Raw genomic sequence first — 27,616 nt, 5'->3', positions numbered from 1 at the left:
GGTGGGGGCGAACAAGCGTTTGCCTTGTAATCTTTTGGTTTCTTGTAGGTATTTTTGTTGATGCTGTTAATTCCATGGGCCAGACTTCACTCTTCACTGCTGCATTGCTAGGTCTTCGTAAAATAGTGGATGTGCTGTTGGATTATGGCTCAGATGCTAATCAGTTAAGTATAAAAATACACAGTTTTTCTTAAATTGAAATAAATGGGTAATCTTTTAGTGGTTTTAGTCAATGTAATACACAATATTCAGTGGATGTAAATGAAGACATGCTTAAGATGCACGTTGCTATTTTAGCCAAAGATCCTCAGAGGTAAGTAGGTGCCTAATTTTCCCTGTTTCACAGTGTATGTTGTTGTTTGGGAGTACATAAACATTCTAGGTATGCTGCTTTTTCCCCCAGAAGCACAGCTGGTTGAGTGTAGTAGGGGTAGGTTGAAACATTTCTGCTTCACCGTTCCTCAGTCGCTGTTACGATGGAAGCACGCCAGTCCATGCAGCTGCATTCTCAGGAAATCAGTGGATTCTTAGCAGGTTATTGGATGAAGGAGGTGACTTGAGACTACATGATAAAAGTGGAAAAAATCCTCAGTGCTGGGCTATGTCTGCTGGGAAAGCAAGCAGTGCTCAGGTATGTGTGTGCAATACGTGTTGAATATGTGCTTACATCTTCATCTTAAAGCGTAGAAACTCCAGTATTCCAGGGAGAAATTCTTGGCTTTTACATGTTAGATAACTATTTAACATAATTTTTCAACGTCAGTAATGGTATTTTGAAGTCCTCATGATTCAGATTATTTAACTAAGGTTCTGCTCAGGTGCAGATGTGTGTCTGTAACTTGTTGGGACCTTGATGTGTAAGTGTGCAGTGGGGAGAATGACAGGCTCTTGTTTTCCATCCCTGATGAATGTAGTTTGTTTGCACGTATGTGTGAATCAGGAGTAAAGCTGAGGTAGTTTTCAAGTGAATCTCAGTCTGTGCATGAACTGTGTTGGCAAATGTGTCAGTTTTGCTACCATGGGAGCAAAATGTATCAAGGAGGCTTATTCATGACTGCAATATTGATTTAAAACTTGTAATACTCCTCTCTCCTGTTGTTTCAATGCTCCTCTTAAAAAGAAACCTGATACTACAATTTTCAGTGGATGAATGTCTTGAAAGTTAGTCATCTAGTGTTTGAAGTAAGCTTTCATTAGACTTTAATGTAATTGATTTTCTTGAAGATTGCTGTGTATCCATTTCTTGAAATGCCTATTTAAATATTGCAAGTAATGAGTTATTTTTTCAGTAGTCATGACATATTAATTTAAAATGGTGTATCTTACAGTTCTGAAGTAATTTTTTGTCTGTCTTTTTTCCCCTCCCCCTTCTCTCTAGATGCTGGAATTTATACAGCGTTGTACGTTCCACATGCAGGCTGTCATTCAAAATTTTCCCTCTGATCTACTCAGGAAGGTTGGCTCACCAAATGCGCTGGTCTGCAGTCCGTCTAGATTTGGGGGTCTTGTTCAAGGGTAAGAATATATTCCCAAGTACTGAGGGATTGAACTACAAGGACTTTTAATTCCATACTCTTACCTTAAAATTAACACGTTCTTGTTTCTTTTCGACGATATCAGATTTAAAACCAATGTGTGTTAGGAATGATGATACTTTTTATTTCTGTTGTGAGAATTCCAAATAGAAACTTGATAGTTGTAAATATCTGTATATTAAAGAGATGCTCTTGAAATCAGCAATATGAAGTACTGGATTTTAATAGTATTAAAATGGCGCTGACATGAAATAGTTTGTTTCTTGACCCTTTAAGGTCACTGCAGATCTTTTAGGAATGTGTTTCCAACTGTTTCAAGAGCTTTTATGTCAGATACATGTTAGGAAAAATACATACTTGTGAACAAAAAGCGATGCAGCATGCCTATGTATTTTTTCTTTTTTTTTTTTAATTGCTTTAAACAAATATGTATCATAACCGTGTATCTAAAAAGGTTTAATGAGTTGCACAATAATTTGGAATTTCAGCTTCCACATTAGACTTTTCATGTGAGACCAGACAAATGCAACATTTTAAATACATGGCTGTTGCAGAACTTCTGCATTTTTTTCTCTCTTTTTTGTATTTAACTCTAAGCCTTGGCATATTAGTTACTCCTATTGCTTATGTTTTTGATACTTAGAAATGTTGACAGTCCTCTGGGTAGATTTCTAAAAGGTGGAGCTACTGCAGCCAAGAACATTTACAGCTTTGGATTTGGGAAGGTAAGAAGTTATGGATAATGGTTTTCTAATAGTATTAGTACAGTTTTTCGGAGTCACATATTCTTCACAGTAATTACCCCACCTGTGTTGTTTTTCATTTTTAGTGTGTTCTTATTTCTACTGAAATGGTGGGAGAAAAATTGGGAGAGTGCAAATATTCAGACCGTTAGTCGTTAGTAGGCCCTGTTGGAGGGAGCTGTTTTGGAACAGGCAATAGAAACTCTCCTGTTAAATGTCACCTGTGGGAGTTCTTAATGACCGTTTCTGCTTTCCCTGTTTCAGCTTCGCTAGAAAGTTAAGCTTTTGATATATAGATCTTAACATTTCATATTGATGCTTTGGCTGGTGCTCCCATTGCAGTGATGGCCCTCAGGTTTTTAGTGAACTTGCGTGAGATGTGACAGATCTTGGGAACTGTTGCATATGCCTTTTGGTTATGCCCTGGTCTTTTGTCAGTTTTATCTTGCAGGCGGTGGGCATGTAGGGTACTTGGCGTCTCTCCCTATTATTGGGGAAAAAGACGTGATTCAGGCAGATGATGAACCAGCATTTTCTTACCATGTTGGACCATACATGATCATGACAAAGTAAGTGGAATCAAAGGGATTTTAGCCCCTTTTGGTATTTATCTGTTGCTATTAAGCAGCAAGTTGTTGGACCAGTTGCTTTGTTTCAGTAGTTTTCCTTGTGTATTCTGTATTCATACACTGCTTTCTGCTTGCAACTTGTTTTCTGCAGTCCACTGATAAATATCTTCTTTAAACCCTCTTGATATCTGTAGATTGCTCTGGTCCGTTACAGCAATGTTAAACCAGTTATGGTTATTTAGTGGTAACAATGTTTCAGTACTGATTCCTTTTGTGGTGGGAAATACGTTGCTGGGTTTGCACAGATTGTGTTGTTCAGTATTTAATCCTTGTAATTGTTGGATTAGACCTCAGGTCTCTGGATACGTGCGTCTGCAGCTCACTTGCTCGAACCTATGGTGAAATGAGTTGCAAGCGCAGATTGAGCTTTTTTTTAATCTTTCGTATTGTGTAGCAAGTAACTGTGCCTCAGAGGGACCTGAGAATTGACAAATTTGTTATTTAATCTTCCCAATGCTCTGATTTATATCGCAGTGGGCTGATGGCCTTTAGTGAAATGAGCTTTAGAGTGTCCTAGTTCTTTACCTTACATCATGGAAGGGTCGCATTTTGGGGCAGCAGACCTGTCCTGCTACATTCAGTCTTTAACAGGATGAGAATTTATTGTCAATTTGAAAGAGTATATGCTATAACCAGGATCATCAAAGCAATGTTACAAACAGTAGGAGACAGCACTGGAGCATTTCAGAATTACAAAATTCTTTGTAAGTAATCCCAGAACTGAAAAAAAAATACTGTGGAAGGCATCTTGTAGAAATTCCTCCTCTTCTCCTTATAGCTTAATGTGGGAAGGCAGCAGAGTTACAGTGAAGGAACTCAGCTTTGAGCCCCATCAGAATTGTAGTAAACTACGCTTGGCTGATCTTCTCGTTGCGGAGCAGGAACGTAATAGGTAAGAAAGAATTTGCAGTAGCCACAAGTGCTTCTGGGGTTTGGGTGTCACAGTGATGTGAGGAAATGCGATTAACCTCAGGAGGACTGTCAGTCTGTGGTTGCACTTTCTCTCCAAATGAGAAGCACAGGTCTCCTCTCTTCCCATTCCATTTGCTCCTCAGTGGCTAGCACAGGAGAAGATGATACTCTCTTCTCCTGTGTCTGGATGAACGCTTCATTGCTTGTTTCTTGGATGGCTTATTTATGGATTCTCCTAGTTGTGACAGTAAGCACTGTTTCCTAAATGCCACCTAAACTATTTTTAGAATTTGGGGTCTTTTAATGAAAAGTTAGAAGCATTCACATTGTATTGATAAAAACACTTATAAGGCCAGGACTCCTTCTCTTTTAATCTCAGATTTGCCTTACAGTTTTTCTTTCCTCTCTCATTGCAGTCAACTCCGTCATCCTCATTTGCTACAGCTGATGTCTGTTTGTCTGTCTAGTGACTTGGAGAAAACCCGTTTAGTATATGAAAGGGTTAATTTTGGTTCTCTGTACAGCATCCTTCATGAAAGGGTAATTGGAGTACTTGTTTTTAAATAGTAATTGATTGAGAGGAAGAGGTTTAGTAACTACATCTACCATCTTTAGTCAAAGAATAAGACGACAGAATCATCAGTCCGTGTATCCGTGTTTCTGTTGCATTGCACAGTGTCAGATACTCAGTGTAAGCTGGTAATGTTTGTAATTGGCAAATACTTCAGTTAATGGTCAGATGCAATTGCATTGATTTTTCTTGTTTGGTGTCAGCCTTAAAATGGCTGCTGCTAAACTCAGTTGAGCTTTTAATCTGCATGTGGTTGTATACTGCAAATGTGGCAAGACCAGCTTTTGCCCTTGAATAATTGCACGTAGTACATTGCAAACTGCCTGTGTGTAAAACTGAAGGCTTGTACTCAGTTGTGGGTTTGGATTTTTTTTTATTTATCAGCAGATCTGTGTTTTGTTTTTGTCATTCCATATTTTTCTTTTCCCCCTTTTTTTTTTCCAATTAATTGAGTTGTTATTTTATTTCTTTAACTGTTTGAATGCAGACATCTAAGTTACTGAAGAAATTGCAGTTAAAGGCAAGAAATTCTAAGTTCGTTCTGCTTCAGAGTGACTTTGGCATAGTCAATATCTTTTTTTTTCTTAATTACTTTTTAAGGTGTTGTTGGTTGGTTTGGTATTGGGAATGAACATTATTTATCAAGTGCAATTTGTATGATTTCTACTGCAGTATGTTTCATGTTGGCTTTCTTTGCTGCCTTCTGTATAGTAATAGTTTTCCCCTACATCAAGCTTTAAAGACCTGCAATGCAAATTTGATACTTCGGGTTTTTTTTCAGCGTTCAGAATTCCCGGTACTGCACATGGAGACGATTTTGCACGTGCTGCTTCAAATTAATGATGCTTTGCGTTTTCTACACTCCCGTGGATTTATCCACCGTTCAGTCACCTCCTACGCTATTCAAATTGTTTCTTCTGGTGAGGCAAAGCTATGCAACTTGGAATACATGATAGAGAGGTAAAGAATTTCCTCACTGTTTCTGTGAAAGTGATAAACACAAGTAAAGTCAAATTTAGTGCTAAATTCTGCTGAAGTGCCCCTCTTGATGACTAGGGACTCCTGCCTCCAAGTCAGGCAACAGAGTTACAGGAGTGAAGAACTCCAAATTATTAGTGCTCAGGTACATTAACTTTGCCACAGGCAGGATGGCAAACTTCAGGTAGACTTAGTTGCTGTGTTACAAATATCTGAAAATAGAAACTGGTAAAAGAAGCAGCTCTTTACTGGAGTATAAAAATACCATCATAGAGAAATAGAGCCTAATCTTACAGAAGAGAGATGAAATTCGTCTTTGAGTCACTAATTCTGCTGCTGGTCTGGAAATAATTCAAGTTTCCTCTTGTTATACTGAACTTATGCTTATGGAGGCTTACCTAAAGTCAATGATTCCACACCTCATTGAACAGGTAGTAATTAAGTGCCACCGGTGACAGAGTATTGCTTTTGTAAGAGACACCATTCATTTCATCTGGGCAAATTACTACTTATATACATTTTTTGCTTATTTCCTGTAGCGCAGTCTGATTAGGAAGAAAGTAAATGGCTGGTTAGACTGTAAAGAAAGAGTAAAATGGGTAATAAACAAAAATTTGCCAATGGTAATGTCCTGAAAGGAGCAAAGATACTTCCTAACCTCCCTGTAAACTTGATTTGTTAATAAATCTTGGTGATTTCTTAGCTATTTCAGGTACTGTGAAATGAATAACAAAAAACTCTACAGTTAAATGTGAGGAGGAGGTTATCTTCTAGACATATGTATACATTGCAAAGTAAATGTTAACAGGCCAGGTGGCACCTTCTTGTATTTTGTCCGTGGTCAAAGAACGCTGTCCAGAGCTAAAGGGTTGTTTGTAAAATTCCTACTGTGAAACATTAAACTTTCTCTGATTTCTTTTTGAGTGTGAATTTGTTAGAGTGTATTACTTTTGCCAGAAGGTAACTTTTGTCTTGCTGTAATGTACCAAAATACATTTATTCATGTGAAAATACCACACATTTTTATTTGTGGGTATACTCTGGACCTTTTAGGTATTTAAACTAAAAGCAGATGTCACAAACTCAGGTGTTTAATTGCAAAAGGTATAGATTCTAGTTGAGCGTGCTGCATGTCCGAATTTACGACTTTTTTCCCTTTATACAGCAAAGATGGTGGAGAACGCAGTGACCTGACACGTATTCCGGTCCCAGTCCAGCTCTATAAGTGGTGCTCTCCTGAAGTAATTCTTGAAAAAGTTGTCACGGTGAAATCGGATATTTATAGCTTCTGTACAGTAGTGCAGGAGGCCTTGACAGGTACATCAATAGGCGTTGGCTTTTGTCACTAGGGTAACCCGCTGAATGTTTTCAGCGCAGACTGTCAGCCCCCTAATGTGTGTTTAATTCCCTTACATGACTGGATAAAACCTTGCTGTCATGGTTCATACAGAGTTAACTTGGAAAAGGAGCCTTTCAGGCAAAAAACCACCAAATGTTAATGACAGTAGCAAAGACTACTGGAAACTTTTGTAAAATGTAATCAGAAAACTTAAACTTGCGTGACTAAAGGATGAGATTAATGGTTGGTATTAGAGAGATACAATTTTGTGTATGGTGGTTTTCTGCTGTTTGTCTTTCTTCTTCATACAAGGGTAGCAAAACATTCAGTTAACTCTTTGCAATGTGCTAAACGAGCCTGTGCAGCTTTCATTTCTTTGATCACTAAGATAACTTACAGATAACATATTGTTATTACAGATAATGTAATGTGTGTTGTGTATTGACTTTGACTATTTTGACAGTGAAATGGGATAAATAATTACCCTAAAAATTAAAACCTCTATTAGATGGTTGGTAATGAAGAATCCAGAGCATGGTTTACAGCATAACTGTCCTCTAGAGATCGCTGTCAGCTCCCTTTAAAGCATCCACTGTTGAAACAGGATAGGGAGGAGATGCCAGACTGGGCCGAGTGCTCGTTTGGTTTGTGACAGTAGTAGTAAATTAGGGAATGTGCAGACAATAATGCTTCAGTATCTCTGATTCTTTTCTCTTTTTTATTTTCATTCACATTGATATGCTGCTTGTGACATAAAGTCTATATTTCTGTCTTGCAGAGACCCCTCCCTGGAAAGGTTTTGAAGACTCTGTTATTAAACAGCTCATAATTTCAGGACAACAGTTAGAAGCAGACGTCAGACTTCCTATGCCCTATTACGGTATCGTAAAGTCAGGGCTGGAACCTAAACAGAAGAACCGCTCCATGAAACTTCAGGATATTCAATATATATTGAAAAATGACTTAAAGGTGACTTCCAGGATTGTAGCCTTTCACATATTTAAAATGGCAGAGTTTTGTGTCCATTCAGATTCAAGTTGTTCTGCTTAAATCTAGGTGGGGGACAGTCTAAATACTGAGTATTGTTTCCTGATCATGGAGGCAAACCACTTTAAAAGAGAAGGTAGAGACATTGAACTGTCAAATATGGTTGTCTCTTATTCCTTTTTTTTGTATTATAGGACTTAACCAAGTCTCACACTGGTCATGCTGATGAAATATCAAAAGCACCAAGACCCACTGTTTTTGCAGATGTGAACATCTGTTTGGCATCAGCTTTTAGCTACCGGAAGAGAACACAGGAATTGCAGGGAGAAAAGATAACCGAGGCTGGTGAGTTTCTTCTAGCAAGATGTCATGTGTCCTTCACTTAGCATGTTCCTCAGTCCATAAAGGTCTAAAATAAAAAATTAAAATGTGAGCGCTTACAGATTTTATGATATAGTTTGAAAATAGAAAGCATTTAGTTTTGGATTCTAAGTGCCACCCTAATTGTTAACATAAACCCAAGACTGTAAGTCTGGTTAATATTTCAAGTTCAGGCACACTGTTTTTAGCAGAGGTTTTAAATGCTGCTCATGTAATCTCTAAAAGACATTAACTCCTAATGTAAGAAAGCAGTGTGTTTGATGGACTCCTGGAGAAATGGTTTAACACTTAAAATCAAATTTTTCAGACAGCTCTACTACCCCAAGGTACTCTCCCTTTCCTAAGGACAGCAGTGCTTTAGTGGACCAAGAGGCATCAACCAGTCTACAGCCAGTTGCACAGGACAAAAATCTTGATGTAGCGTCTGAACTCCAGACAACCTTTAGTGTCAGTGATGTGGATGACAGCCTCTGTAGCTTTGAAAATAATGAAATCTTTGCCAGTTTTCCAGAATGTCATGAAGACTTCATGGAAGAAGAAGCTGGATTAGGTCAAACTCTAAAAGATCAAAAAATGCTGCAAAAGGAAGAAGATAAGGGTACCCTCAGAGACCTATATACATCCCCTGGAGTGCACTGTGAGGAAAAGCCAGTTTATGAGGAAGGTGACTCTTCAGAATTGGGTACAGGATACATTACAGAAGAGGAGGAGAGGATAAGTGAGGCCTCTGACTTATGCATGCTGGCACAGGTGAGAGAAGATGATGGGAGAAGAATGGGTAGTCCGTCCCAAGAGGAGCAGTACATCGGCAAATGTGTCCTTGATTTAAAGATTGTACAAAGCATGTTGCGTGAGGCAGAAGATTCCCTGAGCAGAACAGAGGAGAAACTGGACAAAACAGACACCATTGAAAAGCAAACAAAGCTGCTCCAGGAAATCAGAAAGAATCCACTTTCTAAGCAAACTTGTCAAGGAGGACACGGGAACACACCTGATGATACTTACCAAAATGCCAGTAGCCTTTTTTCTGGAGTTAATATTTTTTCATGGAAGGCTGTAGGTCCACCAGCAAGTGTCTATATTCCGCCACTAATAACATCTCAGGCACAAGGAGCATTAGGTGGAGACAGTTTCCAAACTGTTCGAAAGAAGGCAAAGGAAATGGAGGCAATTCAAAATGAAAACTCGAAGTGCTTTCATGAGATGAGTGGGAGTAAAAATGAAAACAACCATCATGATCTCAACTTCAGCGTGGTGAAAAGCCTGGATGATCAAAGGAGCCTAGACCATGAGGTAAAGTGTTGAGCAGGGTGACTGTGTTTATCACTTCTGTACACCTTAGCAGGTAGAGACGTAGTTATGGATGGTGTCCAAGAGGAGGGATGAATCTGACTTTTAAAATATATGCATTGTATATGGGAATGAAAAAAGTCAGCACAGCAGAGCAATAGTATTATTTCTTCTCCCCCTTCCCCCTAGAAAAACCCTAGTCCAGTGGCACAGGAGGGAATAAAATCGTGTACTAAAATGGAGATGGAACTGTAAGGGAAAAGGGCAAGCAGAGAAAGGTTTTTGTTTGTATACTTAGTTATAGAGGTCTAAGATGTCATTAGTAAGGGCTTCTAGATCATTTTCATTATTAAATATAAGTAGTTGACAGGTTTAGCCCAAAGAGATACAGAGAAATATGTATGTATCTGCTGTACGAAAAATCATGAGTCATTTAGGTCCACTTATTCCCCTCGGAACTACATGTTATGATAGTCTGCTGCGCACATATGAAACCTGATATAAATCCAGGGCAGAGTTTTTAGTAGGCTGAGGCCTGGGGTTGTCATCCTTTCTCATGAGCAGTGCTACTAAAACACAATAGGGAATAAAGTCTGCACTGTCCAGCTCTTAGTATATCTCATAGACAGCTCAACTAGTAATTACCAGAATGCCTGATGTGTGCTGAATCATGGCTTCTTGGACTCATTTCAGCATTTACTCCCACATGTATCTGCAAGATGCAAAAAAAAGTTCAACTTGCAGTGTCAGAGAGGAGGTGATTCACACGCTGCAGCAAGTGGAAGTGAGGAAGAGAGGTGGTGAGTTTTGGTTGCATTCACGGAAGAGTTAATTCTAGCAGATTCATCTTGATACAGCCACTGTCAAAGGTAGACATGTCGGGGATCAAGGATGGCATGAAATGTTTTTTCAGTAAGCCAAAAGCCATCTGTCCAATTAGAACCCTACTGTGAGTCATTGTCAGCTGCGGAGCTGACAGGGGAACTGCCGCCACAGGGCAGCTGCTTTTAAAAAGTGATGTTCAGATTCCAGATGCCTCTCTGATGGAGGTAGTGGTCCAAAACTGTAACAGTGCCTAAGGAGAGCAATCTAATCGGTTACTACTAAGGGTGGTTCTCTCTGTGCGCAGCCTCATTCAATTCTCAGTACAAATACTTTGTCTTTAATAGGCGTCGGACTAGGGCCTGTGGGAGCAGAACAGTCTTGCTAAACCCAGTGGCAACAGAGCATATGTTACTTTGCTTGCTGTGCTTTTTCATGTCGTCCCTTTATATTTTTAAGTATGGGTGGAAAGTACGTGTTAAAAGTACCTGGCAAAACTTGTGCAAATTAACATATCTTGTTAGTTGGAAAGATGGGGACAGGCACCTCCTTCAGTGTTTGGGTCAAATCAGTCAGGAAAACTGTTCCAGTTTTTAAGATGATTCATGACCCAGCTGGATCAGTAAGTCCCATTGGTAAAGGATGCATTTGGTTAAAACATAAACGTGCCAGGTGCTGACATGTGGTTAGATGGTCAAGTGAATGAACTCTAGATTGGAGTCGGGTTGGTGATAGGAATGTTGTTATCCAAGTGTGAAGTTCTGAGGATCTTAAATTGTCCACTCATCACCTTACTGACCTGAATAAAAGAAATCTCCATAGCATTCATTGTCTGTTAGTGTTTATATAAATATATCATCTGAAGGCAGTTGACAGCTTTTGAAATCTAGATTTTAATGCACAGCTTGTCTGGTTAATCTGTAATAGACCTAAATAACTGTCTGTGCTTTCTAAGCTTCTGATGGCTCAATCTGCTCGTTCTTTTGGGTTCGTAGAGTATGTGTGCTCTCAGCCTTTTTTTTTTAATTAACATTTAAACAACTTCTAGTCTTTTACTGACTGGGGAATACTTAACACAATATACTTGTGCATTAACAGAGTTTGATGCATTTCGTAACGATTTACTATAGGTGCTATCCAAAATCAAGATCTGAAATTTACAGTACAAAAATAAGTGAGGAGAGAAGGATGATGCAATCGGAATGGAAGAGTAAGTAAATCAGTGTTAACTCGGAATTAATGTTAGCAAGTCTTAGTGCAGTGCATTAAAACTTAACACGTTTTGTTACTTAAGAAGGGTCTGTGTGCCTTAGTTGCTGAAGCTCTGTTAGGCTGTTCTTGGATGAAAACCAAATGAGTAGGATCCTGTGTCTTGCACATTCAGGGCATAAAATAATCACAACCACAGTAAGATGGTTTGATTATAAAGCTCAAGGAATTAGCCCTGTTTTGCGGGATGTAAGGGAAGGACCACATATGAATTTAGAAAGGGTAGTATAGCAATGACCAGTGGATGGCAGTACAGACATGAATAATAGAGTGCAAATTAAGAAAAATTGTTACTGTAAAGACTTGTCCGTATCCATTTATGCAGGTTTTAAGCTTCCCTTAAAATGGAAGAAGTGTTTAGCTTTTTTTGTGATAAAGGAGTTTACAGGCTGTGACTTTAGCATTTCCAAGTCTGCAGACACAATGCAAAAATGGGGAATGCTTTGAAGGTGCAGATTCTGTTGTGTGAACTGGTAATTTTGCTCTTCTTGTGTAGTTGAAGTAAAGCGAATGGCCAGAAGAGTGGCCTCAGGACAACTAGAACTTGGCTCTACATATGCAGTCACTGAATGTACATCTGAAAGTGAAGCAGAGAGTATAAAGGAAGCCTTTCAGCATGTCACTGTTAGGCTCCAAAAAAGTCAAGACCAACAAAGATACGGGTGGCAGACAGGTGATAATGTTGAATTTTGGGATCTGGGCAGTGAGGATAGATCTGAATCTGAGGAGAGTGATCTGGAGTCTGCATTCAGAAGTTCTGGAGGTAAGGTTGAAAAACAAAAAATAATTTCTTCTGTCTTTGTCTCCCTATCTCCCAGCAGATTTCAGCTTCTGTGATTTTGTTACAATAGTTGTCAATTTTATCTTCCAGAGTCTTGCCCCCAAAGCATGTCAATCACTCAGTCATTGGTGAACATAAATAATAGACTAAGATAAGTGTTACATGTTAATAGGTGAAGGTAATGTCCACTGAGCTTGGAGACCCTTCATCACCATTGGTTACCATGTATCAGCATGGGAGACCCAAAGCTTTCAAACCCAGAGTATGCTTTCACACTTTATTTCTCAATTGGACTAGAGAGATGCATTTTCTGTAGCACCATAGTGCACAGTGCTTTTGTAATAGTTATGGATAAAGGAAAGCTTCCCATGCCCAGATTAATGATGTGAGCATTTAAATGTCATTATTTCTCCATGTTTCTGACAGAGAATGTAGTTTTACAGTCTACTGTCATTGATATTCCATCAGTGATTTAGATCACTCACTTCATATTATTTTTTGCCTAATAATTTTGTTCCATTCTGACATCCTAGGGAGAAGCTGCCCGTCACCATCACAAGATGAACAAGCAGAGTCTGGAATAGCCATTGATGAGAATTCAGGCCTTCCTCAACAAGTTGAGAATCTCTCTAGAGTATTGTCATGGTTTGGGCACATATAGCAATCCAAGAAATCTATCTGCAGCAGGTTATCTGTAAAACAGTTTAGCCTGGTCTCTCTGTGTTGCACGCTGAACTACCAAGACAGCTGATCTTTTCAGATGGGATCTGACTAACAATCACCCCACCCCCTTTTTTTTGGTTTGTTTGTTCTATAATCCATCAAGGTAATGTATGGAGCAGGAAGTACGCTGAGACTCAGAGTGATCAAAGTATAATTCCCATTTGATGCAGTATTGTTGGGCACTATTGACTAAAATGTATATTCTGTAATAGAGAGTGGAGAAAGCATCTCAAATGATCATGTCTTTCACAGCAGCATTCAAGGGAATTACGTTGTTCCCTTAATTCATCTCCTGATGTATCTGAAGAATTCTTGACTCCTAATTCTGTTTATTTCCTTCCTCCTGCTACTCAGGGAAGTTCTGAACAAGAGATAAAAATAACAGAAAAGACAGCAACGAAGTCTGTGTCAAGAACTTTGGACGTAAGTTACACAACATGTGGTTTTATTATGCTCCCATTTGATTTGAAGAAGAGCTGTAGAAAACAGGATAATGACAGCTTTTTTTCTATACAAATAAAGATTTATCTAAAAGTAAGAAAATTCTATCTCTGTCTCTTTAAAACACACACCCTGGCCTGAAAAAAAAACAAACTAAAACAAAATAAACCCCAAACAACTAAAACCCCACAAACAGCCAGAACTCCCCAAACACCAGGGGCTCGATTGTCTTAATTTATTTACTAGGAAATCACATAATCTGTGGCTAAGAAAAGTTTTAGGCAGTTGATAATCTCAGCCTTTCCTTCACAGCTTTTGTCAATTATAGTATTCAATAGTCTTAAAACAATCCTCATTCATTTCTTGAATATTCAAAGCTATTGTATGGACTATTAGATCTAATCCATGCTGTTTGCTGATAAGCTCTTGAAAAGTTTGTCTCTCCATTCTGATTATTGTGAACTTCATCCTGTGAGAGTTGTCCTACCCTTCACAGCTTGCCTGCGAGAAATTGAATTCACTTCCTTTCCCCCACCTCCTTCAGACCTCAGATGTTGAGAGCAAATTAGAAGACGAAGGATTTTTACAGAAAAAATTAACTGAAGGTGCGGGATCAAGTATTCAGGTTTCAGGTAAATTTGCTCTTTCTTTTGAAGGTAATTTTGAGTCAGGGAGATAGAGTCTTGTTGTACTTACATTTTTGTCAGCAGCACTCCTGTCAGAAGGCTGGAGTTTGGTTCTTCAGGTCACTTGGTCTCATTCCTCATTGTTTTAGTAAGAGTTCAGGACACTCAGGATTTTGGAAGATGGGGTTTGGGCGTTGCAGTCACTGAAATATAGTTGAGTGTGATGATTGTGCACTTGCTGTCTTTCAGTTAAAAAACAAAACAAAACTTGTTTGCAACCTTTTTTTTTTTTTACCCTAGGGCTAAGTTTAATCTTTTTATGCAACTTGCTATGGTGCTGGAAACTGAATTAGAATTGTATTTACACATTAATATTCTTATTGCTAGAATGATCTTGAGCTTAAAAACTGTAAGAACTGACATTATATGTGTGCAGAATAATGGAAGGATCGTTGCTGTTTCTCTAGCCTGTTGCCTCTCAGCTCAAATTTGTAAATGTTGCGATATTCCCCAGTGCTTCAGTGGTTGACTGTCTGGCAGCTGTGGTATGTTTATGAAAATGCATCTTTAAAACACATTTGTCTCTTGACAACAACAAAGGTCACAAGAACTAAAAAATTTAATAAAGTTGCAATTTCCTGTTCAATGAGTTGTGTCACTTTCTTTTGTACTTGCAAAACCCAATAACAGGGAACATTTGTTATTTGTATTCAGGAGGAAAAACACAATTCCGCAGCACAGCGTCGCAGGATTCTGGTAGTAACACGCTAGGAGTGGATCAGCTTAGCCACATGCCTGCAGCCAGGTAGATAGATTTATTTTCATTGTTACGTGAAGCATAAAGTAGGTTATAAAGTGTACTTTCTTTATTAATTCTGCTTATATATCTAATATTCAAATAAGATGCCAGTGGTGTGTTTTAATTATTATCTACATATTGGAGTTCCTTGCCAAGAAAATACTAAAAGGACTTTCACAAGTCTCATGGGGTTTTGTCTTTTACAGTGTTCGGGTTTTGGGGTTGGTTTTTTTTGGTTAACGAAGGAGCTAAAATGGGAAAAATAAGTCACGTATATACTACAATTCCTTTTACACTGATAAACTACAGTCTTAAACAGAGCAAAGATAATTCAAATTAAGGCTCCAGTCATCTGTTTTAATTTTATTGTGCTTTGGTTTTGGAGCTCATGCTTTTTCCCCTCCTGTGGGAACAATCGGATGCAAGTATGCTCACTCTCTATTGCCTGCAGATAACATTAGCCCATGCTTGGAGACTGGCAGTCTCATCTGTCAAACATGAGGTGTTTATATCCAGTATTTTTGTAAATTTTATATTCTACTAGTATGCAGAGATGTTGTCCAGAATCCCCACCTCATGCTGCTAGGGGTACTTTTACTGAAAGAGAAACAGTCCTTGCCCTGAAGGTCTTTCAGCAGTGGCGTTCCGGCTTCTCAAAAGCCAAAAGCCCCTTCCCTCCCCGTAGCTCAGCTTTCCTTGTGTTCCTCCGGAGTTAGCAGCTGCTCGCTTTCTCCAAGAGTGGGAGTGCGAGCTGCTTGTACTGTCTCTCGGTGTCGTACTCTCTCCCCTCCACTGGAGGAACCCAGTTACCAGTGTCAAAGGTAGGCAGCAAGTGTGTAAATACTTGTCCTTAAGGTAAAAAGTCATGGGTTTGGCTGCTCCCTTCTCTTAGGAACTGAGCTTTTGCCAGCAGGACAGAGAGGACTGCTGCCCTCTGACCATCTGCCTAATCCCCTTTGAATCCCTCTTTGACCTTTAATGGGCTTGTTAGAGTTTGAGAGAGTAGCTTTCAATGCAGACCCATCGAAGGATGGTAAAACAGCGTAGTGATTTATGTTCATAGATTTTTTTATTTAACTTTCAGTTTTGTTTTGAAACTGTGTATATCAATTGGAAGCTTTCTCCTTACCAAATTCAAATCCATAATGTGGTTAAAATGGCATTTTTCTTCTGGAGTGCTCGCTATCTCCGTCTTCTAAGCTTTTGAGCAAAAAGTTTTCATGAGCCGCACTCTGCCTCAGAGAGAAGGTAGTCCTTTAAACTTGGAGAGAGAGGAAATGAAATACATTCATTTTCATAATATTCTGATATGATCAATGAATATGACATTTATTCCCTCATTCTAGTGTTGAAGCAGCACAAGAAGAATCTAAAGAAAAAGATGTGTAAGAGCCACGGACTGTTTTATACCAGAACTTCAGCAAGTTGGTTGTTACTGTTGTAAAAATTTTGTGTTGATGCAAAACAGGAAGACGTGACAGGCCAAAGCTGAGAGAGGAAAAGCTATTTGAAGCATTGAAAGACTATTTTCTCATGATAAATTGGGAGATTGGTGTAAAAGAGCCATCACATACGTTTTTCCTTAGTTTGAAATATTTTCATACTCATGAGTAATTAACTTAGTGTAATTTGGGTGTACTTCTTCACATTAAAGTGTACAATTCCTTATTTCTTCTGCCCGTATTACACAGGAGAAATAAAATTACTTTAAACAGCAAATCTTTAGTATGTAGCTAAACAAATTTTATTATAAAAATAATCTTGTGATTGAGATTCTCAGGAAAAATTTGCAGAATAGGTTTGTGACTTAACTAGTAAAGTTAGTTTCTTTTTACAAATAATGGAGATGGGTATAGAAATTACTGATTTGGTAACAGCAGACATCTGTTCTTTTCATGGTCTTCTGAGGACAATGTCATCCAGGGTATATCTGCAGAAGATGTTGGTTTGCTTAATATAATCCCAGTCCTGCAACCACTTAAGAATTTGTGTAACTTGAGTGGACGGCGCTGCCCTTGCAGATCTTTAGCAGTTTCAGTTTATCTGAGTAATTAATTTAAAGGCTTCTAAGACCTGCATTTAGTCTTAATTAATGGATTGTTAGTTTTTGTTAAATCTCCAGGTCTTCCCGTGGCTTTGGAGAGAGTTTTCTACTTAGTGGTTCCCATTTGACATTCTTGCCCTTTCTGGAGGCAGTTTTCCTGAGCTTGCTTTTAAAGGAGAATTATTAAAATGAAGAAATCCTGTAAAGGAAGGGAAAGCAAATAATTAACCTTTTCTGTCTCTGCAAGATCATTGAAGGTGGTGATCTTTAGCCTTCCAAGAATTCTGTGGGAAGTTTTCAAAGGGAATGTCTCTCTTCCTTCTGGAAAACTAGATAAGACTGAACAAAAGTAAAATTTAAAGAGCTGAAAATACCAGATTTTAGTGATTCACAAGTGCAAGAAGTGGCTATTTTAACTGTCAAAACATCTTTCAATACTTCAGATCAGTGACAGATATTCATGATTTGTCGAGTATCCCCTGTGAGCAAGAGAACTACTACGGGGATATCGATTGTAAAACGCCCAGAGTGAGTCACGCACCAACGAGCGTCAGCACCCCACTCCGCTCAGGTAACTGGGAGAGGAAAGAAGGGAGGACCAGTGAATTACTTAACCTTTCTGTGCCAGGAGTCAGACCTTTCTGCCAAGACTTGCTGATGTAAAAATCATTGATGTGAATCATGGAAACTCCATTCACGTAGTACCAATGCAGAAATGTCAGGCTTGGAATAAGTAACCACAAGAAATGCCGTGTCTGTTGTTTGAAATCTCATTGGTTTGGTCTGGATAGTGACAACTTTGTAGTTACAGCCTGTTTGGTCAAAAAAAAAAATCTGTAGCGTAGAACTAAAGGAGAATTTACAGGGACACAGCTGAAAAAGCTGCAATCTGAAAGGTCTCTGAGAGGTAATTACTTGGTAGTTAATGGTAGCCTTAATAAATCAGAAATTGTTTTAGATGTTTAAAATTGATTTGGAGTGATACATGTAGATTTTAGCATTTTAAAGACAGATATTGTAATAAGCTTAGTAACGTAATAAGCAGTATATTTTGGGTGTTGATAAAGTGAACTTAACATTTGTTGAACTTAAGTGTTGTTTAAGAGCAATGAATTATCATTTGCTTTCTACTTTCATTAATTTGGTGTAATACAGTGGTCGAAATTTCTCAGTTGGTAAATTTTTGTATAAATAATGTCTGAAGTGGAACTTCTGGGTAATCGGTTTGGACTTCTATTTAGAGATCATTTATGGACAATAATTTCTTAGAGTTTCCTGTGCTGGTGCCTGTTCAAGTACAAGAAACCTTTTTCTGCTTCCATTGAAATGTCACCGAGATCCAAAATAATTTTCCAGCTTTGCTATCATCTTTTTTATTTTTTTTTTTAATTCTAGAAGAAAAAATTCCAATGGCCTTTGGGAAATCCAAAGACTGCCGTGAAGTAGCTTCAGATTCTTCCTTTTGCGATTCTCAAGAGACCTCCTCTGCAGTGTCCAGGACATTCACTACAGCCTATGAAGAGGGAAAGAGCACTGCAATTCCCTCAGTTGCTTCAGGATTTTGCTCATCTGAACTGAATGAGCCTGTAAGTCTAGAAAATTTATGCCAGCTATTCTTTAAAATATTGTTTTAAAATACTTTTCCTTAAATGCAAAATGAGAAGCACAAAAATACTTCTAGGTCTTTGTGAGTATTTTGGAATCCTGGATCTGTTGACATAATGACAAAGGCTGTGATTGATTTCAAAGCAGTCAGTGTGCGCCACTGATTACAACAAAAAGTTGGCTTCCCCTTACACCTAATTGTATGTAAATATCGACCACATCAAAGTGACCTTGTGTGCCCTACATCCCTTCCCTGGCTGTAAAGAGTTGCCGTTTCCCAGTGTTTGATCTGGTAATCTTGGAACATCAAAGTGGTAAGTATCTGCAAAAGGGTTGGGTAGAAAAGATATGTTTTCGTTGGGAGAGGGAAAGTCGATCAGTTGGCCTTCTGGTGAGGCAGCAGCAGGCTGCTTATCTGAACCACTCTGAATTCCCAAGTGATTTGTGAACTATGTGGAAGTGGGGTTTAAACTGAATGAAAAGAAATACATTTGCATGTGTGTTCAAGTATGTAAGTTTCCTTGTGAAACTGAACAATTCTCAAAACTCAGTGGGGGAAGATAAATGAGTATGTAGATGAGTGGTTCCTTGAGGAAGAAAACCAAAGTGGAAGTCTCCATCTTGTACTTCGGGGAAGCACGTAAATGTTCAGAAAGCCCTTGTATTAGCAGATTAAGTTTGCCCTTTTTATGCGCAGACGTGGCATAATGTTATCACCTTTGTTGTATCAAAAAATCCTCTCTCTTTCCAAGGTCACTGTAGTGATTTCCAGTAATCTTTTTGGAATTGAAGGTGTTCTGGAGCCACAGCATTATCTTAACAGTCTTTTCAGACAGTTACATATAAAAGAGTTGCCTTTATGCCTTTTTTATTGTTATTCAATGATGGGGTTATCATTTAAAGATTAAATTAGAGTTTGTTCAACCAGAACAGTAGCGACTGCATTCGTTGTCATCAGGTGGGGGCTGTGTCTTTCTGCTTGCGTAGCAGACAGTTGGAATTCACTGAGCCCATTAACAGTGCTGTGCTGCCTTGGCTGGCTCTATGGAGATATTTGGTTCTTTTGCTTTCTTGTCTAAAATACTCTACATCAAGTACCTGTTTCCATTTTCAGGACAGTGAGGATTTGCCTGTGATGGCAAATTCTTGATTTTGGAGGGCTCTTTTGGTGAATAGGTGTGCCTGGCTTTAATAATTTAAGATTCAAAGCAGAGAATGGGAACTTGAGAGATGATGGAACTGTCCTTTCAGAGAATTCCCATCCAGTTGTCCGTACGGTGTTGAAATGGGTCAGGATTATGTAGCTGACAGTATCTTACGGCCAGCTAAAAGATGAGTGCACAGCAGCCTAAGCACAATTTTTGACAGATCTGGCTTACCTGGATGCTACCTCTGTTTTCATATTCTGAGCTGATCGAAGAGCTTATTTTAAAATGTAATGGTCAACTAAGGCTTTAATTAAGGCCTTACCTGGTTTTGGATTTCGTATGTTGAAGGGGAGGATTGAAGACCAGCAGTTCTTCAATTTACCTTTCTTGTGTTTCATTATGTACGATCTTACACAGGATGGGTTGCCAGTCGTTGCTTCATCCTTGAGAAGCACCAGGAAGGCATCTGGTAAGTCTTTTAACCCAGTCCCAGACCAAATAGAATGATCAATAAATGGAGAAACAGATGTGAAAAGAAATTTGGCAGTTTTACTTCTCATTTCTTTCTTTTTTTTTTTTAATCCTTTTTCCTCTTGGGCATCTCTTTTTATGGGAAGGAATAGCTTTGCACACAACTGTGTATTGCTAGTGGTAATTAGGTTATGGGTTTTGTGTTTGCACCTGCAGACTAAACTCTGACCTCTAATCAACCTACATTGAAGTGTAAATATTACTGGCCTAAAATTTGCAATAGAGGACTGAGAACTGAATGTACAAGTCTAGCTCTAAATGGTTTATCCATTATGAAATTATTTAAGGATATTTGATAAAATGTGAATGAGCTCATGCAGGTTGATAAATGAACTATGTCAGCAAGATGCTGTCATAATGTAAGCCTATATCGCAGTTATTAAGGATTAATCACTGCTAATTAACTAGACTTTTTTTTTTTCTATCTCAGCACTCTCGCAGGCATCTAACCGCTTCATTGATGAGCTGCCTCCACCAGCCCAAGAGCTGCTGGATGAAATTGGTAAGAGGCACTTCACCCAAAATGATATGAGGCTTGCCAGCTGTCTTCAATCAGGATTTCTCCCAAATCATTCACTACTAAAATACACAAGAGCTTCCAAATTAGTTGCAGTCAAGTCAGTGATTAGGAAGTTAGGCATCAACAGCTTAAATAACTGGCAGTTATTTAAGTTAGTCCTTGAAGTTTCTGCGTTTCATGTAATGGTTAGTTGCTAATGATGACAGCAGCTAGTCTATTGTGTGCAGATGTAATTTAACACTGAGATGAATTTTGTGTAGACTGAATTTTTGAAAGGTGTCCTGGAGCAATGCGTGTTCTCCATTAAAACGAATGCAAGCCGGGCAGCTGCACCCCTCAGGTGTTTTTGTGGAGCTTTGTGTCAGTGATTTACATTTCCTTTTGTAATCACATACATCTTCAGACAGAACACAGTGTAAATATTCTGCATTAATTTTACTGGTGTGTGTTACAGAAAATTTCCTTTGGTTATTGGGCTATAAACTCTTCCTAAACTAACACCAGACACAGGGATAATTAAATGTATACAGGTCCTATGCTCTTTTAGAAATGAGGCACCCAGACATGTTCCAATCTTTTTATTTCCTCATTCACCAAAATAAGGACATATGGAGACTGGCGTCAAGTGAATAAATAATGATCAAAGATGATTTGTAAGATTAATATATGAACTAATTATACATTATCTAAAGGTTTTCATCGAAGTTTGTATGGATAAGTAATATGGTAATGCAGATTGTATAGAGTCAGTTTAGAAAGAATATTTACCTCAGTAAGGAAATATGCTGTTTTTAACAGAATATTTAAAGCATCAAGATTCCATCGCTCCAGACTTTAAAGAGGAGGGATTGTATGACTGCAGAGTGCAAATAAATGGTTAGTTGATAATAGTCCTAATGTAGAGATTACAAATAGAAAATTACTTTTGCATTGCTGCAGAATTACTCTGCATACTTGTCACTGTATGTTCAGCTGTACAATAAACTTCAGGTTTTTGCTACTTTTGGTATTTGTGGTTCAGCAGGAATTTGAGAGGATTCTCCCTTTCTTGGTAAGGTTACAGGCAGTGTTTTTGCAAACAGTACCTCCTCCACCAGTGTTTGCTGGCTTTCTCTCTGCATTCACTTTTCAAAGTCTGAACTATCGGAATTAATCTTCTATTATGCCACTGTAACGTATGCTGTGTTCAAACCTAAGAGATGAAGCCCACAAAAGTGTAGATGGTGGGCAGCTGACGTAAAAGAGAGCTGAAGTTTCCGTTCTGGGAGGGCGGTTCAGTTGAGAAAGTGGCCAGTGCACACTGACTGCTTGTGTTTCTCATTCACCATAATGAACTACTGCCTCTGATCTCGCGGTCTATGAAAATACCATCCATTGGGGTACTCAATAGTTTATTTCCCGTTCTGTTACAAAGATACCAAAGATAGCAGTAGTGAAGCTTTGTGCTTCTGAAACTGCAAACAGTAATAAGTGGGAATAATTTTTAGATGTACAGCAAGTAATGTCAGAGGAGCAGAAAACCTAAATTTTTATAGGCTCTGCATTTGCTTCCAATGAGTCAGAAAGTGAAGAGCAGTTAAAAAAGACAAAAAAAAAAAGGCAGAACATGAGTTATTCTGTAAAAAAGCTAAATAGCATAGTCACTTGAGAATGATACTGGCACTTGTTTGTGTTATCCTACAGCTTTGTTAGATCTTTTCCCATTTAAAATTGTTACCCAAAGGATAGAAGCTACTGTGACTTTATTCATAGGAGTATCTTGTTTTTAGGTGGTAAGGGATGCAGCAGCCTGTATTGCTTGCTGTTCAATCACTGTGGTTTTGTTGTATTTGCATAAAGTACAGCTATTTCAGACTCCATTTTTGTGACAGCCTACTGCTTCCTGCTTATCATAGCTTAGCAGAAGGTGGCTGAATATATTCACATGCTGTAGGGAACAGAACTTACTGAGATAAGTCTTGGGGGGGATATCATTGGATTTTGCTAAGTAGGGTAACAAAGCTAACATCCACAGGTTTTCTTTTGATTTTTCTCCCATATCTGGGATTGTAAGGGGAAAGATTAAAGATTAATTTCCACATGCATTTTTCATTTTAGTATGAAGCAAAATGTTCAGTCCTGTGAATCTAAAAATGTGTTACAGTAAAATATTTATCTAGGTCTTGCTACTGGCCACCTTTGACTGTAGATAATGTGGATTTGCTTAACTGGTGGAGAAACAGATTACTGAGGACAGTGTAATTGAGAGTGGACAACTGGAAGTTTCCCAAGTGCAGTAAATAAAAAAAATTTTAATTTCTTTATTATCTTCCTTCATACTCTTAACATAAAAGTCTTTCTGTTTATGTGAATAGTTCCCGATGAAATTAACATGGAAGACAGAGAGTCAGAAAAAGAATTTGAGAGAAATGAGAAGAGAAAAGATATTTTATGGACTAAGGAGTCATTTAATCTAGCAGAGGAAACAGAAAGGTATGAAAAAGGGATGATAAGGCATGTTTGGCTTTGAGTTAAAAGATTTAGAATAATGGTTCCAGTATAATTTAACAAGATTCAATGTTTTCAGTAAGCCAGCTTTTTTAAGAACCTGGATAATTATGACTGTTTTCTTTTAAAATGTGTAGTATTAAACTTGCCAGCATCCATTTTAAATCTTTTATTTGACAGGGCTCACTCTACTCTTGATGATATCTTAGAAAGAATGCTCCATGCAGTGCCTGGAGATGAGGAGATCCAAGAACAACCTCAGGGACACACTCTTGGGTTAGCTGATACTTTGTTCATAAGTTTATTTTGTTTATGTTCTGTGTACAGACCTATGCAGGGCTTTTCAGAAAATGTGCTGTCACTCTTTAGGCAGTCGTGTGTCAGGGAACTTGCCTGGAGACATCCATCTGAACTCTTCGTACTAAATGGAGAGGGAAATGTATGTTTTGTTAATGTAATTTCCTGTAGGTTGAAAGCAAATACTTCAATAGGCTTGGAAGGCAGTCCACAGAAATCAGAGGTAATCTGACAGAATGGTGGATTTTTTGGGATAGAGAAGAATGTACATTAAGAGAACAGAATCATGAAAGCTCTTTAGAAAACACTTTAAAGTAGAATTTGGGAAGATGGTTATACTGTCACAGCAGTATAGGAGGAAATGAAGAAAGTGGCAGAAGTCATATATATACATCACTTTAAGGAAAAGATTCATAGTCCAAATAACTTTTTTCCTCTTGGAACCAAAGATCAGAGTGTAGTAACTCTGAACAACTCCACAGTAAATGCCAGTGAGTAGTTGTAAGTCATTCCTAACATATATCTTACTAAGGAGCACAAGATATTCTTGTATTTGGCATTGGGATTATTTTTTTTTTTAATTGAACACAGAAGGCAAATGTCCTTATAACCAGGAGGATCTTGCCAACAGGGCAGACTGATTTCTGCAGTTTATATACTGCCATGTTCATAGATGGCTCGATCCAAAGTCCATTCACACTTGCAGTCAGACTCCGTTTACTTAATGTTATTTTGTAAGGAATCATTGGATCTGTGTTTGGATGTAAAACTGAAGCACATCTAGTCTTGGTGGGGAGAGGCACTTTGTTTGGGGGTTGGAGGGGGCAGATGCCCATTATAGATCAGGGAAAAAATAAAAAGGCATCTAGTATCTCCAGAGGCTTCTGGTTTAGTGCTCTGTATTCATCCTATCTGAAAGAAAACAGTTGATGATACACAAAACTGTCATTCAAGGGCTGCGAGCCTGCAAAATCCAGAAGATGCTGGAAGGAAGAAGGGAACAGAGGAAGACGGAGCCGGGGCCAGAGGTAGAGCACCAAAAAGCTGTGCAGGGAGTTCAGAACATCCTCTTCGTCTGTAGAGCTACTGGATGCTGTGCTGGGCAGTGTCACATTTATTATGTTGTTAGCACTGAATTTGTTGAGCTTGCACAGACTAGTTTTTTTTGCTTTTCTTGATTATTTTCTGGGTACTGTTTATACCCTATGATTTTAAAGCAGAGGAAGCTGCTCTAGGCTTAAACTCTCCAGAGACACTTGAAAATGTTCTTATTTTTTTGGTCAGTTGGGACTGACGGCGTTGCGGACCGTTTGCTGGGGTTGTAGAGTGCAGTTTCCTCCACTGACTGGAAAGCACTGAAAGAAAACTGATAATTCTGCACCTGTGTCCTGTTCAGTGCTCAGCCTCTCTGGCTGAGGCACCTCAGTGCCTCAACACTGTAAGGACTTCGGTTCTTATCAGTATGGTTTGGTTTGTACCTGCCATGTATATGCTAATGCCATCAGATCCCTTAAACATCTGCCTCTTCGTCTTATCTCCCCTGGCTTTCCTCTAATAGAAACTAGAAGTAAGGAGGAAGACACAAGATAAAAGTGTTTCCTCTGTTCTGTAAGTCCAAATCTCCATTAGGAACTGTCAAAGCTGACTGATATTCTGCAGCTAACGTAAAAGGTTGCCATTTTCAACATTTCTCAATTAAAGATGTTTCTTGTTACAGGGAAGGGGCTGACATACTTGCAGTAACTTAATGTGCATTTAGTGCTATGCAAAAAATATAAAAGGACTGCCTTTTGTCTGGAAAGAAAAAGGCAGTGGCCTTTTTGTTTTCAGAGAGAATTTTTGATTTTTCAATGAATAGCACAAAATGACCTAAAGGAAGCTGATCTTCAGTGTTACAGGCATCTAACACCTCTCCAGCAGTCAGCTCCACAGCACGTGTTTCGCTTTCCAGTTAGACACCCAAAGTTTGAAATGTCCCAAATCCCTTGTTACTTTTGGAAATGTTGATGGTAATTTTTCAACCTAGAGATCTGGAGGTAACATCGTTATTATTTGCACAGCATCAGCGTATGCGACCCTGTAGTCTGTCAGACTTCTAGAACAAATGAGCTGGTAGGGATGGGGCTTCGGGTTTTGAAAACAGAATGATTTCTGCTCCCAAAGAGGGTCCTGCGTAATGCACCCGGCAGCAGCCCAGCTCGGCTGGTCTCTGCTTACAAGTGCAGCTTAATGGATCTAGCAGAGAGCTCTGTAGCGCTTGGTGCAGTGCGTGCTGACAACACCCGAGCTTTCTCTTTGAAGTGTTGTGTGGCTCTGTATGTTCTTCTTAGTTCTGAGCTGAATTTACATGTTTTTTAGACACTCATCCTGAAGATCAGGAATTCCACTTCCAGAGAGAGCTGTCTTCATCTTCACCGTTCAGGTGAGCCTCTCTGTGAATTACATCGGGCTTTTGGCAGAAATTGGTGTATTCTCTGGCTGCATGAGGTATATTCTTGGTTTCCATCCCCAGGAGGCAAGAGGGGCAATATGAAATCCTATCCCCTTCAACTTGTAGTTTGATATAAGAAAAAAAATAAGTGTGTACTTCTTTTTTTTTATTTCCTGCAGGATCATTGTTTTGGATCAGAGCTCTCCTACGTGATTAAAATGGATAGTGCATACGTTCTGATAGATCAATTTACTGCTGCTCGTACAGTATACAGCTGTGAATTGCAGCCCCTCCCAGCCACATAAGTGATTGTAAAGCTATGCCTTCCTTTAACTGCAGCAGCAACTACAGAAGAAAATCTAATGCTCTACTTTGTAACACGGTTTGTTCTGGTTTTACGCCATCATTGCATGTAAAGGCAGTATCAGTAATATCGCAGGACCAAACTGTTCTCTGAATATTACGTCTTTATGAAGCTGGCTGTGTGGTGAGGGTTTTTCCTGCGCACTCATGCTTTCATAAGCAAAAGAATTTCTTGCTCTGTTGCGTTATGTTTCAGTTTTCAATATTACAGACAAAATGATTGTAATTCTGTGGACTGCTGTTCCTGCTCAGGCACTTGTTAAATTTTTCCATGCTGGAGTGTGGAGCACTGTTACAGCCCATGGAGTGTGTGTTTTTCCTTGCTCATTAAATTTAACAAGGTAATTTCTTGTTTTCTCTTTTCTTAGTGCTTTTGTGATGTAGTCTTGAACTGATTTGACTGATTAAGGGGATTAATTGCTGTGCAAAAAGCTAATGAGAAAAAGGCAACGTTCTCCAGAGATTGCAAGCGTAGCAATACATTCCGTGCCAGCATTAGACAAGAATACGAGAAAATCTGTTTAGTATTGTGAAGATACTTGTTTAATTAAACCACGCTTTTGGTAGGCTCATCCAAAAAACCCTCCCTGGATATAATTGAGGTTTGGTTCAGAATTGCGATGGGCACAGCGACCTCATGTTTAACTTGTCTTGTGATAAACGCTGTTCAGGTGCAGGAGGTGTGATTGTCCTTGTCCCTTTCTAACAGACGCTGGGATTGTAGCTGCCTTCCACTGGGCACACCACGTTCCTCTTTAGGTGGGGAAGTCTGCCTGTCTGTAACTGTTAGTTAATTTGGTTTAACAATACTAATAAAAGTTTCCAAGGTTATTACGCTGCCATGTGGTAGTTTTTCTGGGCTTTGGGTGGCGTTTTTGGTTTTTTTGTTTGTTTGTTTGTTTGTTTTACTTGTTATTAACTATATTCCCCATCATCAGACTATGTACACAACTAGATGCTGATGGAGCTCCTCCAGGGAAGATGCTGCAAACTGGCAGACCTGGGGGAGCTTTCTTCAGAAGAGATCAAGAAAAAATAAAAATCTTTCTTCCGTTTAGTCGTGTTGTGGTGGTGACAAGGTGGAAGCGCCAGCAGCAGGAGGCTGCAGTTTGAGTTCTGCGCCTGAGGTTACCAGCAGCGCCAGCGCACGGGACACGGGACATGTGCGCGTTACACAGTTCTGTCTAGGCATCGGTTTAATATTTTCTAACCTGGGCTTGTATCAAACTACAGGTTTTCTCTGTGCAAGTTCTGTATCCTTGCCGCAGGCAGAAGAACTTTATATTCTTGATCGGAGCTGCTGGAACAACATCCTACTTTACCTCAGCCCGGGGCCATGTGAAGTGTTGTGTTACATCGCAGCC

General features: G+C 39.0%; 1 protein-coding gene across 1 annotated transcript; it reads left to right on the top strand.

Annotated features, from left to right (window-relative positions):
• The first annotated feature begins 74 nt into the window (after positions 1–74).
• TEX14 (testis expressed 14, intercellular bridge forming factor) lies at positions 75–27,290 on the top strand. The gene is made up of 30 exons (XM_074595985.1): positions 75–163; positions 466–631; positions 1,379–1,515; positions 2,179–2,260; positions 2,717–2,847; positions 3,686–3,799; positions 4,236–4,359; positions 5,172–5,350; positions 6,534–6,685; positions 7,486–7,676; positions 7,889–8,039; positions 8,383–9,368; positions 10,059–10,165; positions 11,318–11,397; positions 11,953–12,219; positions 12,771–12,853; positions 13,315–13,383; positions 13,946–14,033; positions 14,742–14,832; positions 16,173–16,211; positions 17,314–17,441; positions 18,266–18,456; positions 20,041–20,092; positions 20,585–20,656; positions 21,473–21,550; positions 23,029–23,146; positions 23,342–23,437; positions 24,413–24,486; positions 25,817–25,880; positions 26,069–27,290. Exons 1-30 carry the CDS (start codon positions 75–77, stop codon positions 26,100–26,102), a joined length of 4,233 nt encoding a protein of 1,410 aa, XP_074452086.1. The 3' UTR covers positions 26,103–27,290.
• The last annotated feature ends 326 nt before the right edge of the window (positions 27,291–27,616 follow it).

This window comes from Larus michahellis, chromosome 7 (genome assembly GCF_964199755.1).
Source record: "Larus michahellis chromosome 7, bLarMic1.1, whole genome shotgun sequence".
Classification (NCBI taxonomy): domain Eukaryota; kingdom Metazoa; phylum Chordata; class Aves; order Charadriiformes; family Laridae; genus Larus; species Larus michahellis.
Note: the sequence above shows the minus strand (reverse complement) of the source record. Positions and strands in the feature narration are given on the sequence as shown.

Bases quoted from the DNA above. Each gene is read 5' to 3' on its own strand.
- TEX14 (XM_074595985.1), top strand. From the start codon at position 75: ATGGGCCAGACTTCACTCTTCACTGCTGCATTGCTAGGTCTTCGTAAA. The intron at 2,848-3,685 runs GTAAGTGGAATC...TTCTCCTTATAG, and splicing joins CCATACATGATCATGACAAA to CTTAATGTGGGAAGGCAGCA. The intron at 16,212-17,313 runs GTAAGAGCCACG...TCAATACTTCAG, and splicing joins GAATCTAAAGAAAAAGATGT to ATCAGTGACAGATATTCATG.